The sequence below is a fragment of the Melopsittacus undulatus genome, chromosome 5 (assembly GCF_012275295.1).
Source record: "Melopsittacus undulatus isolate bMelUnd1 chromosome 5, bMelUnd1.mat.Z, whole genome shotgun sequence".
Taxonomy (NCBI): domain Eukaryota; kingdom Metazoa; phylum Chordata; class Aves; order Psittaciformes; family Psittaculidae; genus Melopsittacus; species Melopsittacus undulatus.
The window spans coordinates 75632310-75648774 of record NC_047531.1 but is presented as its reverse complement, the minus strand read 5'-3'; the positions used below and the strand labels follow the sequence as shown (position 1 = coordinate 75648774).

The 16465-nt window shown below is 37.8% G+C and overlaps 1 protein-coding gene across 1 annotated transcript in view; it reads left to right on the top strand.

Moving 5' to 3' along the window:
- ANO2 (anoctamin 2) overlaps nucleotides 1-16465 on the top strand; it is a 167135-nt gene that overhangs the window by 127305 nt on the left and 23365 nt on the right. Inside the window, exons 17-20 of the mRNA XM_034063329.1 lie at nucleotides 3281-3482; nucleotides 7883-7994; nucleotides 9301-9358; nucleotides 10248-10348. Of these exons, the coding sequence (XP_033919220.1) occupies nucleotides 3281-3482; nucleotides 7883-7994; nucleotides 9301-9358; nucleotides 10248-10348 (473 nt within the window). The remainder of the gene's footprint in view (nucleotides 1-3280; nucleotides 3483-7882; nucleotides 7995-9300; nucleotides 9359-10247; nucleotides 10349-16465) is intronic.

Here is a 16465-nt window from a genome sequence, read left to right as displayed (position 1 = left end):
CTCAGTAGGTGACCTTTTCTGCAGCCAATTTTTACATCTGTTTCTAAGCAATTCAGTCCTTGACAGACTAGTTTAGCTCATAGAATTATAGAATATTTGGGTTTGAAGGGACCTTCAAAGGTCATCTGGTCCAACCCCCCTGCAATGAGCAGGGACATCTTCATCTAGATCAGGTTGCCCAGAACCACATCCAGCCTGGACTTAAATGTCTCCAGGGGTGTTGCACCCACCACCTCTCTAGGCAATGTGTTCCAACCTGTTTACTACCCTGACTGTAAAGAATTTTTTCCTTATGTCCAGTCTGATTCTCCCCTCATTTAGTTTAAAACCATCATCCCTCATCCTATCACAGCAGGCCCTGCTAAAAAGTCTCTCCCCATCTTTCTTATAAGCCTCTTTTAATAAGTCAAATGCTACAATAAGGTCTCCCTGGAGTCTTCTCTAAGCTGAACCACTACAACTCTATCAGCCTTTCCTCACAGAAGTTCTCCAGCCCTCTGATCATTTTTGTGGCCCTTCTCTGGACCCTCTCCAATAGGTCCATGTCTTTCCTGTACTGAGAACTCCAGAGCTGGATGCAGGACTGTAGTGGGGGACCTCACCAGAGCAGTGAGAATCACTCTCCTTTACCTGCTGGTCACGCTTCTTTTGATGCAGCCCAGGGTGTGATTGGCCTTCTGGGCCACAAGCGCACACTGCCTGCTCATGTTGAATCTTTCACCCACCAGTAGCCCCAAGTCAAGGCTTCTCTCAGTCCCTTCATTCCCCAGCCTGTATTGATACTGTGGGCGATACAGGGTACTGGGTGCAGGACCCTACACTTGGCTTTGCTGAACCTTATGAAGTTCACATAGGCCCACCTCTTGAGCCTGTTCAAGTCTCTCTGGATAGCTTCCCATCCCTCCCAACTGCACCACTCAGCTTGATGTCATCTGTGTGTTTGTGAAGAAACTGTCTGCTATAGTAGTGGACAGAACTGGCCAGGTGAAATATTGGCAATGACAACAAAACCTAAAATAGGCACCTAAACGAAAGGTCGCCGTCTGATCTGAAATTTGGGCAAAAGATATTCATAGGAATGAGAGAAATGCTGTGAAGATACAGGAGCTATTCCATCTCAGTGACTACTTGGGGAGCATGAAATATGCTCTCAGTTACTATGCAGTTCTACAAGCCCTCCTCAATTTTCTCTTTTTGTTGGATGCACAGATAATGAGGAGTCCTGAAAGAATGTTTTTCCTTTGTGTCTAAGAAGATGTTTAAAAATGGTTGAGCAGCTGAGGAGTTTCTGAAGCCCTAGCACTTTTGCAAAACAAGTATCTTTGTTCTTTAAGCAAATGAAACATATTTTGGGGTAACTATGGCACTGCATGAACAAAAATGACTGCAATAGTGGAGCCTCCTATACTATCTCATCTTCCACTAATCTTCCTCATTGCTATAGCTCCCTGAAATCCTTTGGTCTGGTTTAAGAGTTTGCTATTCAATTTCTCTGACCTAAAATTTCCTCTTTCTCTACTTAGTGGTGATTGTCCTTGATGACTCTTCTTCCTGTGCTGTTAAGATGCTAATTCTGACTGATGTGTGGAGATTAGGTGTCTATGGGTGCCCAGAGAGCACGTCATTCCCAGAATGATGTATACAAGTTTACTTTGCTGGTTTTCCTTGTCCACCATGGAGAAAGGAAGCAGGAGAAGAGTATTTAGAAGTTGATTAAGAGGAAGGAACCTGTGACTCAAACTAAGAAAAAGTTAAGGTGACTGTAGAGGTGGAAGGTGTATTAGATTACTCTCAGGCAGTGCTGTTTTGTTTTCTCTTTTTAATGGGGCTAGTACTCACTAATGTAGTGATTGCTTCTGCAAGGAGCAAGTTAGGAAAAAGTCCTGATCTTTGTGTTCCTGCGCCACTTCTGTCATAGTAAGAGGCGGGCAGATAGTTCTAAATTAATTAGGTTTTTTGTCTGCATGTTTCATAGCTAAGTCAAAAAAAAAAATTAGCATAAAGGAAAAACTCATCATTCACCTACATTTAATTTAAAATTAATGAAACAGTCCTTTAAAAAGTAAAAATTAGTTGTTTTATTAGATCTAGCATTTTATTGCTATTTTCTCACAAAATGTATTTGCAAATTTCATCTGATATGTCCAGGAGTTTCTCTAAATCATTATTTTCTAGTATGTTTACGAGTTCTCCATTAAAACAAAATGTGTCCAGGTTTCATCTTCAGCCTTTAGTATAGCTCTGATTCTTGTTCTGGTTCTTCTGCAATAACAATTTTTCATGAGTCCTTTGTATAAAGGACTTCAATAAGCTATTGCTGGGCCATCAAAATGAGCTATTAAACTTCCTTATATGTGTGTTGTGAATCTGGGCCCCTAGGCTCACTGAAATAATTGCAATAGTCTAATCTTTCACATTTAGATAGTCTCTTTCATCTGAAGATCTCAGTATGTTTAACCTAAAATAATGAACGTACATTGGAATTCTTGCCAAAGGCAAAAAAATGAAAGAGAAAAATGTACCCTCTCCCCTTTTCTTTCTATGCCTATGAAAATTTGCTAATTTTTATTGTTATTTTATTTATTATTTTTTCACTGTGGGGTGATGGGGTTTTATTGAAACCAGAATACCACAGCCCTGTGAAATTCAAATTCTTCTTGTGGGAACTTGACCTTAAGTAGCAGGACTGACTTTCCTCATCTCATGGGTCAAAGCCAGCCCATGAAAGATGCCAGAATACCAGCTGATTTCTGGGACAGAAATGTAAAGTGGAGCCCTAGTAACCCTCTTTAGGTCAGACTTAGAATAATAATAAAACAAACACAACTGGAGCGTAAGGTGCCACTTCTGCTATGCAGAGGTGAAGCTGTATCAGCCAGTATAGTCCATTTACTTGAGTGCACATACATGTAGGTCCTACAGTCCAAGCCACCCAAACCTATTGCAGATGAAAGTACTTGCTTAATATCTGCATTTGAATGTGGAATACCTGAATTTCACTAGCACTGCATGAACAATGTATGGAAATTTAATCAGAAAGGACATGTACATCTTCAGGAACTGTGCCAGTTCCAAGTTCAGAACCCATTTTCATCATTATATCCCTGTTAGAGAATTTTAAATTCTCACATTTTAATTGGGTTACGCTTGTATTATTGTGTTGCTCTAAGAGATAACCACACAATGACAATTCATGGAACAAACCCAAAATATCAGTTAAAGCTTCTGTTTAAATGCTAGTATCAAACTTGAACTAATCTATCTGTACATTTGTTTGCAGATTATGCTGACGTTTTCAGCAGTGTTTGGTGTGATTGTATACCGAATTACTACAGCAGCAGCGTTGTCATTCAGCACAAATGAGACAACCAGGTCAAACGTTCGAGTGACTGTGACTGCAACTGCTGTCATCATCAACCTCGTTGTGATACTGATACTTGATGAAATTTATGGAGTTGTTGCCAAATGGCTGACAGAAATCGGTAAAACTATCTTGCCACATTCCTCATTAGTATACTACATGTATTGACATGAGACTATGCAAGAAGGTTCTAATAAGAGTAGTTCCCACTGAAGAGTGACAGTGAAAATATTCAGGCCTATGGAGTAAGATGGTCAGATATGTGTCTGTGAACTAGGGAGCCAAGCCACAATATGCAGTGTGCCACTAATAGGACTAATTAGCCTGGCCAAAATGCCATGTTAACACAGCTATGCTATTTCCAGCATCTCAGCTGGCATTTCTGCATTGCACTGGCCCTGGGCCAAGATCCACTTATCTAGAGCTGGTTGAGAATTTTTGACCTAGTATGTATTTTGATGTATATCTTTACCTCTAGGAGCTGGGTTTACTGAAAGTCATTGGGTTGTTTTAAGATCCTGGTCGCTCTGGCAAAACTGCAGTGACAAATACTTACGGTGTTGTTTTGCTGATGTGTTTTTTAGCAGGTCCTTACCGTTCAAAGGACCTTTTTTGTTGTTATAGGGAGCATGTCTGTGCTGGAAATTTTTATAGTAATATCTATTTCAGTTAGAGGTTGGATTTTTTTTTTTTTGTTTTTCTTTTAATGTCATATTGTTACAAACCTGGTAATGTATTCAAGTCTTTTAAAGGAGATTCATTCTTTTGACTACTAGTCAAAGGCTTTTAGGCTAGAGTTTTGTTTTATTATACATGTTAGGCTAAATATGTTTATTAATAGGAGTTTAGGTTGGGGTTTTGTTTTGTCATATACATTAAGCCAAAATGTTTAATGAGGTTCTTGTAGCTGTCATTAGGTATTCTTTCTCACATTTTTATGCATCTCCTCTAATTCTAGATGCTTCAAAATCTAGGAAAATAAAGTCAATTACCCAAAACACTGAAAATCAATCTGCAAAGTTTAGATGCCGTTAACTGTAGCAAGTGCTCTACCTGTCAGTTTTGAGCATCTAAACTTAGGCATCCAAATTAGAAACTTTTTGACATCTAGAGCCTGAGTAATTTGAAATTCAGATTCCCTATCTGTAAAATCTACAGTGATGTGAAGCTGGCTGGAATTAGCAAACTGCAGATTAAAACCTTAGGAACTCTTAGAATTGTGTTTCTTCTTCTCTTTTTCTCAAGACACTTTCAAAATCACAAGTGAAATCATCTCTGTTAGTCCTGTTTTTTGAAGAACACCATAAACTGAAGTTTTGTAGCTGTCAAAATAGAGGTCTAATCCTGAATTTTTGAAATATGTTCCTGTGGTTTTATCAGTAAGGGTAGCCTGATACTTTAGATTAAATTGATAAAGTATTTGATAGAAATGGAGATAAAGCAATTAATTTTCATGATATGCCACTATAGGGGCTTAATTTGTTTGTGTATTTCTATTTATATCAGGCTTTGGGCAGAATGTGGCAGGGTTACACAAATTAACTCTGTTCTAGTGGCATAAGGAAACCCAGGCCAAAACTATACCTAGAATTTCAGCTTTCATGTAGCTGACAAGATGGTAACTGTGTGTGACCTGATCATTTCTGTCCACTGCACCTGCCCAGGTAAGAAAGGACACAAGTGTTAAGGCATGATAGGACTGAGTGGAAAGAGTAGGAAGAGATGAAGGTGAGGCTTCTTTCTGGCTGTTTCTAGGCAAAATTTGGAAAGCACAAGCCACTGCCATTGCCTCTCTGGGGGAAGCACAGGAAGAAAATCTCTTCCTTTGAAACGTGCATCCTTCTGAATTGTGAAAGAAACAAGCATATCTCATTTGCAGCTCTTGTCAGTATAGGTTTCTATTCCTACATCAAGTACACTTGAATCTTTGCTCAAGTGAAAAATTCCAACTGTAAGCAGACTAATATTACCACTGATAGCAATTCCATTCATAGAATCAAATAATCATAGAATAGTTAGGGTTGGAAAGGACCTTAAGATCATCTAGTTCCAAGCCTCCTGCCACGGGCAGGGACACCTCATACTAAACCATGTCACCCATGTCATCATAGGATTAGAGTAATGAGTCTGCCTCAATACCTGCCGAATCAGTGCTTGGGGGTAAAAAGCCAGTAGTTTTGTTGTAATCAATGCAGAGAGCTCATGCAGCAGGCACTAGGACTCTACGTACCTCTTATGGACTCAGCAAAGTGGAGCACTGATGCCCTCTTATCACAGATCAGACCAGCAAAAGTTCATATTATATCCTGGTATTCACAAGTTGAACAGGTAGGTCATCTTCAGTAATCAGGTGGTGCCAGACCTGACCTTCATCTCATCTGCTCACTAGTAACTTCACTCAGGTCAAGAAAGAACCAGTTAAATGGGGACAAAATCAAAACTACTTGTGTTTGTGCCTTTTAAATGTAGCAACTCCTTCAGTGAGCTAAGGCCCATGCCACAGGTATTTCAGCTCATTCTCTACCTGGAAAACTTCAGCTGCCCAATTATACCAATGCACAAACAATGGCATATTATCAGTGTATCATTTTGGGGGAAAAGTTTTCTCTCTTACTAATGCATCTATTCTGGCTGGATGCATTTCCTCTATAGCAGACTCCACTAGCTAGAGGACAAATTCTGTGCATGCCTCAGTATGGTATAGTATATCTGAGTGTGGGGAGGGAGTGAAAGGCTGAGTGAGTCTCTGGAACCATATATGGTGTGCAAATTTTCATCCAGAGTCTGAGCTCATCTTTGTGGGAGTTCTCCATGAGGCAAAGGCTAGGATTTTTCTCCCTCAGATTAAAAGCTACACCACTGTTATACGATATTCTTGTCACTCTGAGTTGTTGCCCAGGATTTGGGATCATCTACAAACTGTTCAAATCGTTTGAAGATTTAATTCAGATTTTCAATACAAGTAAGTGAATGATGACTTACAGCTCATCAGATTGTATGTTGACCTTGTATGAAAATATGGTTGAAAGTATCACAGATAAAGCTCATCAACGGGGACTCATAAGAGTTTTGCTATTCTTTAGTGCCCAAATTAGCACCATGCTTCTTTAAAAAAGAAAAGAAACAAAACACAACAACCAAAAAATGAACCCCCAAAAACTACAAAGTAACCAAAATACCTAAACTGCGTCCTAAAACAAAACCATACAAGTACAGCAGTATTTTTAATGAAGTCCTTAAAGCCAAAGCTCTGGATCTATGTTTTTATTTCACACTTCCATCGTGCTACAGAAATCCAGTCAATAACATACCACAATAAAATTATCTCCTTTCACATTAATTAACAGCTCAGAATTAGTGTGGCAGTACAAGAGTTTAAGCCATATAGAATCTTTAAAAGTATCCTACTGTCAGTTTGAAAAGGCTCTATCTTGTACCTATGATGTGTTCTATTGGTAGAAAATTTCCATGGAAATTGAAATTAGATCTTGGAACAGAGCAATGAATACTTAAAATATTTAAGACACTTTTTTACAGTTTATCTAAACAAGTCTAGAAATGTAGACTATAGATTGAACAGAGAAGCGTTAGCAAAAATATGCATTTATTTTGCATGGCAGTTAACGATTCACATGATGCTTTTATTCAGAAAAGAATTTAGACTTGTGCTTAGTGTCAAGCTCTTTAACAATCTCGTTATAGGAAAAAAGGCTTGTGCACACAAAGTTAAGAAGGCTTTAAAGGCTTTTTTTCTGGATGAAAGTCTGTGCTTTGCTTTCATCATCCATGAATTGAGAATATTAATGCTTTGTTATTTCAGTTGTGTAAATGATATGTATGCTAATAGGCATATGCTTATGTACAATTAAAGCTGCTTGTACTGCTTAAGCTTTATGCAATTGAACATCAAGATTCAATTATTTTATTTTAAACTCCAGATAACTAGGAGAACCATGTAAATATATGATAGTTATTTCTGTCTATAATTATTATTAATAATATTTACATTATATTAAAACGACACAATACTATTACATATTTAAGAATATAATAGATGACAGAGTAAATGACAGAGGTCTGTGCTAAGATTTCATAACTGGGGCCTGAAGCAGAGAAAGGTGATGTGGTCTGCCCAGGTTTCTCAGTAAGGCAATGAAAGAGACTTGAAAAGTGAGATATTGCCTGGTCTAGGCCAGGTGTCAGGATTTGTTGGCTTTTTGGACATCAGGGTATTTGACAAGCAGCCAAGAGCATCTTGGGATAAACTGTCAGAGGTCTATCAGAGAATCAAGTTCATTAATGTATCTATTAATGGATTTTCAATTTCCATCTGGAAATATGGGAAGGCTCTGGATACCAGAAGTCAGGGGCAGAGCTAGTGTGCATTGATACAAATTAAAAGTAGAAAAGAAAACTAATATTAGCTCAAAGTTTGCAGTTTGGTTTTGTATTTGGGTATATCAGGGATGTTTACATATTTACTAATTGATTTCTTTGGTTTTTCCCACTTCCTTCTCCCAGAGGTACCCAAAACAGAGAAAAACTTTGAGGAGAGACTGATTTTGAAGGCATTCCTACTGAAGTTTGTGAATTCTTATGCACCAATTTTTTATGTTGCCTTTTTTAAAGGAAGGTAGGTTAAAATCTCTTTTAGGTACTGATATTTATTTATATAGATAATTATGTATATATATGTCTGTATTAGTTGATCTGTGTTTAAAAATAGGCACCAAGGGCTCCCTAAGTCTGGGAGTTGTCCCCTTCACCAGCTATGAAAAAGTATCATAAACAGGGCTGTCTAAAGCTTGCTTTTGAATGGTGGGGTATGATGAGTACTGTTCTGTCTCTATTCTAAGTAGAGCATTCTTCTGAAATGCAACAGTTTTATTTTTCTTTCTAAAATAGTAATAATCAACATCTCAGAAAATAAGTTGCGTTTACGAGTGAATAGTAGTGCATACAGGTCTTCACTTTCCACATTTTAGCAAATCTTTTTTGAAACATCATTAAGCAAAGAAATATTTTCCTGTTTCATTTTGAATTGTGGAACTACATTATTACTTTCTGAACATTTTGCACTATTTGCCTTTATCAAGTTAAATTAAGGAATAGTTATAGTCAACTGGAAGTTGCATGTTTTGGCAAATGAACTGATTGACCAAAAACCTAATTCAGCTGTCCTGCTAAATAAGTGTGACTTCCTATGGGTTCAGGATTATTGTCTTTTGGGACCCAGTTATCCACAACATAACACATGCTTTTGAATGGGAAGTGTAAAAAGTTTGCTAAAACCTTGGCAAAAATGTTTTAAATATCCTCTGGATTCTGTTTCATGCTATTTTTCTGTTCCTTTTGGGGGCTGTAAAGTTTGTTAATCTATACTCTTCAGTAATCCTACTCAGCATCGTTGATTAAAGAATTAACGATACATTTTACTAGCAGTTGTAAATATTCTAAGACATTAATGAAAAATATTGCCAATTTCTTTCCTTTTTAACCATATTTTTGCATTTTATGATTAGATTAGAATAAAATCAATTTCACTGTTTCTCCCTGTGTAGTTGGAAGAGCCTTGACTGTGCATAGATGTGTAAATAATTCCATTCAGGGCAGTACTCAGATGCAATAGAACGTGGGGTAGGATAGGTATTCCCAGTTTCGTTTGTGATCTCAGTCAAGAGAGGGATGTTATTATTATTATTCAGCACAGAAAAATATTTCATTAGAATTATTTCATCAACATGTGGTGAAAAAACTTTTGTAGAGTACTATTTCAAAAGAATTTTAAATAATTGAAGTTGGATAAATATTGCATCTTAAAATTCATTTTGAAGTGACTATTTGTGAAATTTATTTTAGTTAATATGTATGAACACTTCTGTTGTTAAAGTTAACTTTTCTTATTTTTATGTTATTTCATATCTTGTTATGGCTTTCAGATTTGTTGGCCGTCCTGGTCGTTATGTATATGTGTTTGACAGTTATCGAATGGAAGAGGTAAGTACATATGAAATTCAAGAGGAAAAATCCTTAACAAAAAGATATGTGTACAGTGCATTTCACCAGAGTCCAGTCAATAAGAAGAAAAAATAGAAAACATATGAAGACAAGATGCTAAATCTTCACATCAAATTGAAACCCCTCAAATTTTCCATCTGAGGCACCTGTATGTTCTTTCTGCAGTTTTGCATAATCCACGGTCTTTCTTAGGTGAAGCTTCATCATTTCTGTATTTTACAACTGGGCAGTAAGGCACAAACATTGCATGATTTGAATGAGGCCCTTGGGAAACCTATGGCAGAGCTGGAACTTGAATCTGGCTTATCATACTGTAGATAACTAGGAAGCCTAGCATTTAATAGTCTAAAAAGCTATAGCCATTTTGTGCTAAACCTGTAAACACTTGGTTTTTTTTCTTTTTCTTTTTTCCTTTTTTTTTTCCCCAAAAATTAATTCTAACTGCTGTGGGTATTCCCTTGAAAATCAATAGACATAATAAAGGTTTTACAATAAAGCTTATGTATAAGTCTTTGAAAGATTGAAGACTTTCTTCTCCCTTGGGAGACATCAGGTTGGAAGAGTATTGGTGATGCTGCATTATGTTTATTACATTGATTATATAGTAAATATTTAAAAGGAAATATAGTAGTCCCAGGGCACAGTCAGTTATTTCAGAGCTCTGTGCATTTTCCATAATGCAGTTTTATGAGTAGAGATGAAACACCTTGTTAAGCATAGAATTCAAATGATTGGCAAGCTCCATGCTCTTGTGCAAATTGGTGGCAGGGGAGATGGCCACATATAGACATCAGTATGTCTTCTAAGTGGGTACTTTTAAATTAATATTTTTAATCCCTTCACACTTTATGGTTTTGTTTAATTACAGTGTGCACCAGGAGGATGTTTGATGGAACTTTGTATTCAGCTGAGCATCATTATGCTTGGAAAACAACTGATTCAAAACAATCTGTTTGAAATTGGAATCCCGTATGTATCCCAACTTCTCCATTATCATGCGTCACTCCTATGACAGTAAATTAAAGGCTTGATCCTTATTCAGCTGGATGGGACTTTTGCCACTGCCTTCAGTGGGTTCTAATTGAATGTGATGATAAATCACATTTTTGGTTGTGGTGGAATGATCTGGCTGTATTTTATGTTGAATAATTGGCTATATCTGCAGTAAATGGCTTGAAGAAAGTGATTGAATATATTAAATAATTGATCTAAATTAATTTTAGTAACCTGGGAAAACAGGCAAGGTATGATAGATCTCTTGGGAAGTTTTAGAGAAGCTTTCAGGGTAGTATTATCAAATACTCAAATTAGTCTAAAGTGGAGGAGAGATGGCATGGAGAAAAGCAATAGCTCCTAAAAGATGTTAAAATGTATCACTTGGTCTATGACTATACTATGGGTTTACAGATGAAGTCCATGCATTTCTAAGGTGCCTGTCTGTCACTGTGTGATGCAGGAGCTAGTGTATGGGAGGGATGCTGGCATGCTGCTCAAAGTATTTTTGCCACAGGAGGCTTACTGCACAGCATCCTCTGCTCCCAATACGGGAAGAAATCTCTCTTGGTCTGTCTCCAGTGTCAAGGAGATCTTCAGGTACTGAGAATCCACTGAAAATACTCTGCTTTCCTTCCTCCTGGGAAGTTTGCTCTTGTTTCTGTTAACTGAATCATCCTTGCTGGTGGCAGTGATCTGTGAAATGTTGTACTAGATGAAGAATCTGGCTTAGACACAAGCCTTGGCTCCACTGAAGTTAGTCAGAACTTTCAGCTCTGGTGTCAGTAGCTTTTGGATTGCATCCCTAAGGAAGGCCTTGAAGATGCTAACTAGAAACAAAGATGAGTGATGCTTGAAGGTTTATCAAATATTTTTAAAATGAGCCCTTTTCCTCCCTTTTCCTAGCAAGAAGTAAATTAAATAGAGAGTAAAATTTCCCAAACAAATCAAATGTGCGTTATGGATGGTTTCATTATTCTTGTGTCAAAGTTCAATAGGCAGGCCTGTTTTTTGTCTGCATCTCGTTGAGTTTACAGTTTATTTTGAAAAAAGGGTAGTAAATCATTCCCAAAATATCTGACATGTTGAAGGCTTAAAGCTTTCTCAGTGTAAACCTGGTGTGACTTTTCCCCTCCGTCTTCCAAAAACTCAGTGCTACTGGCTTTTTTTTTACTGGGATTTTATGATGTTAGAAATACTGAATTTATTATTTTTGACTCATGAAAGGAGAGGCTGATCCAGTCCAAACAGAAAATTCCTGTCATATTATTTCTCAGTTCCCTCACTACAACTCTTGGTGCAAGAATGTGACAATTTCATCCCATTTTTCTCCGTCATTTCTGCTCCCCTACTTTTCTGCCAACAACCTATGGTGGCCTCAGTTTTTAAAACTGAATAACTGTTTAAAAACAAATATGCTTTCAATCCCTCCTTCCCAGTGAAATACCTCATGCTATCTTGTCATCTTGAATTACTTTGTTTGTTTGCATTCTCCAGAAGATCACATGCATGTCTGTAGGGTTCACCAGACCTGTTAGCACCAGAAGCACTGTGCTGTACTGAATTTGAGTTAATTAAATCAGCCATCTATTTCTGCATGGCCACTCTACTGGTTTGGACTAGACTTTTAACGAAACTCATCTGCCCCACATACACAGGCACACTGACAGTTTTTCAGAAAGCTGTGCATAGGTCTGCTAGACACACATTATTCCAGACCAATAGGGACTCCAAACACTCATGTGTTGCACAAGTGATTGTTCTGTGTCTCATACCTCATCTACTATGTTTATAGTTATTAGGAGATGTGACAGATATACAGATAAAGATACAGTTGCACTCTGCCTTTCATCCTTCTTATCTGCCTTCTTGTCTGGCAGTGGTAAATGCTCCTTCCCTGACAGCATTGAAGGTCAGGTTGGACAGAACCTTGGGCAACATGGTCTAGTGTGAGGTGTCCCTGCAAATTGTGTGTTGGGGGGGGGGGGGGGGGTTGTAACTGAATGATCTTAAAGTCTTTTCCAACCCAAACCATTCTGTGAATCTATGATTCCTACTGCATCCTATTCTCTCTGTTCTGCTACCTATTTTCCTTGGTAAACTCTTACAGTCCACTCATCTCCTCTGTTAGATCATCCTTTTTTTACCAGTAAGTTTTTATTTTCCTTTTCATGATTTTTCTACCTTCATCAGGCCCCTGTTGTATTTTCCAGTGTCTACTTCTGCAGCAGCAGCCTCACTGTGATGAATAGTCCTCCCGTGCAGAAAGATAGATCAGTCTTTTCTATGTCCAGTTTCAGCAGCTGCACTTTTTCTGCCCCCCTTGCCGTGTGTCTCTTTGGAGGGAATGAGAAAGTGAATAACACAGATTCTTCCACTGGCTCCTTATATATCCACTGAAGGCAGAGTATGAGTGCTGCAATCAACCTTAGCCATCTGGAGAGGCAGAAGGGATTAACATAAATGGTGATTTCTTCTTCAAAATCTGGAACTGTTCTCTATATACCTGTAACATGGAAGTATCTCTCTGCTAAATTATATGATGACCCAGATTGAGTTTTCTCCCTTATTGAAATCTTGGGATATCAGGATTATTTAAAAAAACATTTTTATTTCGTTCACCATGAAACCAAACCCATTTGAATTGCTTTGCAGAACATCACAAAACCTTACTTCAATTTGCTGTCTCTTTCCCTCATAGTACTAAGTAGATGGGAGACTGGTGGAATGAGATGGAAACATAAGCAGCAGCCATCTGTTAAATCTCTAGCGCCCTATTGCCACAATTGAGAACCATCATTCAGTGTCTTTATTCTGGATTATTCACTGTCAATGCTGGCTGAAGAATTACAGAGTTAAACTTCAGAGGGCAGCCCTGAATTGTTTGGCATCATGGGGACATATGTTATTTTCTTTGCTGTTTCCTTTAATGTTTCTGAAGAAACTGCTGCACAGCTATGGCAGATGTGACTTGCTGGTCTTCTTAACCTTTCTGTGATTTCTTTTTCAATTTCTGCACCCAGGAATATCAAAACAGCTAGGTAAATGCAACAGCACTTGAATTATGGAAAACTAAGCCTTCTTGAATTGAAATGTGTGTTCTGGGGGGCTGGAATTCATAAGTTTAACAGATGTAAATATGCCACAGTTCACTCAGATGTGTCACATACCGTAATTCTCTTACTGTTGCCACAGGAACTGACCCTAAAAGGCTGCAGGGCTTGAGAGCCTCAACCTTTTTTTCAGTTCTGTTTTTCTGAACTTATTGAAAAAAATCCATGTGGTTATTTTATTACTCTGTCTTTGACCTTGGTGCTAAACCCTTAGGGTGAAATCCTGGCACTATTGAAGTCAATGGCAAAACTCCCATCAACTTTTGTGGGGCCATGAATTTGGCCTTTTTATTCAGAATCACTTGGTTCAAAATGCATTTGACTATGCTGGATAAGAATACCAAGAGTTAATAAAAATCATTTTAAAGACACCCTTTCATAGCCACTATCCCTGTGTCACTTTTCACCTTTAATATATTGCTGTTAATTAATGGTGTTGGAAAGTTTCAGAGTTTGTTTGTTTTTTTTCTTTTCTTTCCTGTTTTTTTTTTGTTGTTGTTGTTTTCTTGTATTAGAGAAATCAGAATTCCCAAACACAACTTAAACTCCTATAGAACCCAGGAGGTCTGAATGTGCCAGCAAAGCATGACTATACCATAAACCGTGGAATCAAAGAGAGATTAGAGTTCTTTCATTCTCTGTCTGAATCTTTCTTGTACTGTCTGTGTGTGAATATGAGGTGTTTCCTTATGTTACAGACTGTAGGAATATGACTGAAGAAAGCCTGGACCTTCAGTACTCCATTCACAGCACACAAAATTACAGTCAAGAACACAAGAGTCTGATCCACTTCACTTCCTTTTGTCTAGATACAAGTGTCCATCTACTCATTTTTTTCAGTCTAGCTTTCTCCCTTTACACTTTTATATCATACTACCAAGACAAAAATGCTAAATTAAGGGACAGCCTTAAAACCTGATATAAATCATTCCAAGCAGCTGGATTTTAGGGGTTTTCTGTGTCTTTTCATATAGTCTATTTGCATTTCTTTCTAGCAAGTATTGACTTGCAGTACTTCAAATTCAGCCCTTGGTGACAGTCACAGGTGATCTACCTTGAAGCACCCAAGAGTATTTGGTAACTGAGAGTTCTGAGAAACTGGTAGGCTGATCCTCATTTCCAATCTTCCTGGCAGGCTGTGGTGGATATGCACCATGAGGACTGCATAGCCATCAAAGACACACAGACTTGTGCCTCTGTCATATTTCAACCTGCCCCCAGCTGCTCTGCCTCTCCAGCCTCTATACTTTCCACTCACACTGCACAAATTTCTCATTTTTCTTAGGTCATCATCATGTCTTCCCCCAGATTCCCCAAATCCTGCTACTTCTTTTTAGTGTATAAATAGAGCAACTGTTCACTCATCTGTCTTTTTCTAAAAGCACCATGTGCTTGCAGCCCAGCCAGGAACACTTTGATTTTGATTTTTCTCTTTTTTTTTCCTCATCTTTTTCATCAAAAGCTTGTGGATTCTCCAGGGGTAGGGTATTTTCCCTTAGTGATTTTATGCTCTCTTCAGATGCTGATTACTTTGCATAATGCTATACTTATTGGTTATATTAGGAATTATAAACAACATAATTAAACCACGTTCCAACCTCCTATTTAACACAACAGTTTGGTGTGAATCCCTTGTGAGAAAGCACAGTTGTTTTTTAACTGCTCTAGACCTAGCCTTCTGACAAAAACCTGTTCATTTTCTTTCTCCCTGATCCTACATTTATTCTTTTCAATGCTACTCAGTCTCTTTAAGAATGTATGTTGCTTTTTAGTACTCACTGGCAAAAGGACCAGAAATAACTGCTAATCTATAGTTTTCTCTGTCCAGATATATATGGCTACTTGTAAGGTCATGAAACCTTACTGTATGTGATTCTTCAGCACAAAGCTTCCTGGAGACTTATCCTGAAGGAGCAAGCCTACCTCTTTCTCACTTTTGGGGCTGCCTAACATGCAGAAAGCAGAAGCTAAAATAGCTGATAGTTATAATTCTGTCAACTTTGTTTAAAAATGTTAATCTGAGGAATTCAAAAACAGGTTTCACACAAGTGCATTTAAAAACCTTACTCAGTTTTAATAACACAATCGTATGTGCAGCTATAGAGTTCTGCAAAACTCATTTTCATTGCCCTACTGCTGTATAGCTGGAGAATAACACTGCAAATTCCTGTTTTCTGTTCCTTTAACTTTCTGACACATTTCTGTTTGGTCTCAAACTTCACATGCTTGGATATGACACAAAGGTACATTTTTTTTCATGGAACATTTGAAAGAAATACTTTGGCTTGCTTTCAGCTAGTTGATCCTTTAAAAAAAATTATATAAGAATGAAAATAAGAACAGTCTTCAAAGCTTAACTCAAAATGGTGAAAGGTGCCACTCCTGATGCCTGGCTTATAGATAGGCAGACGAGAAATTAAAAATTATTATTACAGAACTCTGGATTTAGTGTATTCCCAAATAAACATGAAAAACAACTATTGTTTTAGTTACTGGGTTCTCAGGAGAGTTGAGTGTATGCATTAAACTCCGTAACTCGACTCCATTGTGCTCTAACCAGAGGATTAGATCACACGTGTGCAAACTTCACATTTAAAAACACCCAAATTTTATCTCAGCTGCTGCACAGTGACAACGAGATGCTCTTCAATCTCATCTGGCCATGGAAATGAGAGCAACATTTATAGCACATATCATTTTATTGGAAGAGAAATCAAAATCAGCACTGTCTTCAACTTATTGTTCACTGTCCTCTGAGAGTCCCTACATTAGGAAATTAATTGGGATATGCTGAAGGAGCATCCTGGGAATTCTTTGATTGTTTTAAATCCTGCCCCCAGTCTCCTACCTTCTGAATACTATATCACCTCTGTCATGGACAAGTTCCTTTGATTGCCATAAAAGCAGGGGGGAGGTGGGAATTTTAATGTCTTGAAATGGCTGAGTTTGCACGATGTGCGAGGTAAATGTCTTTGTAAGG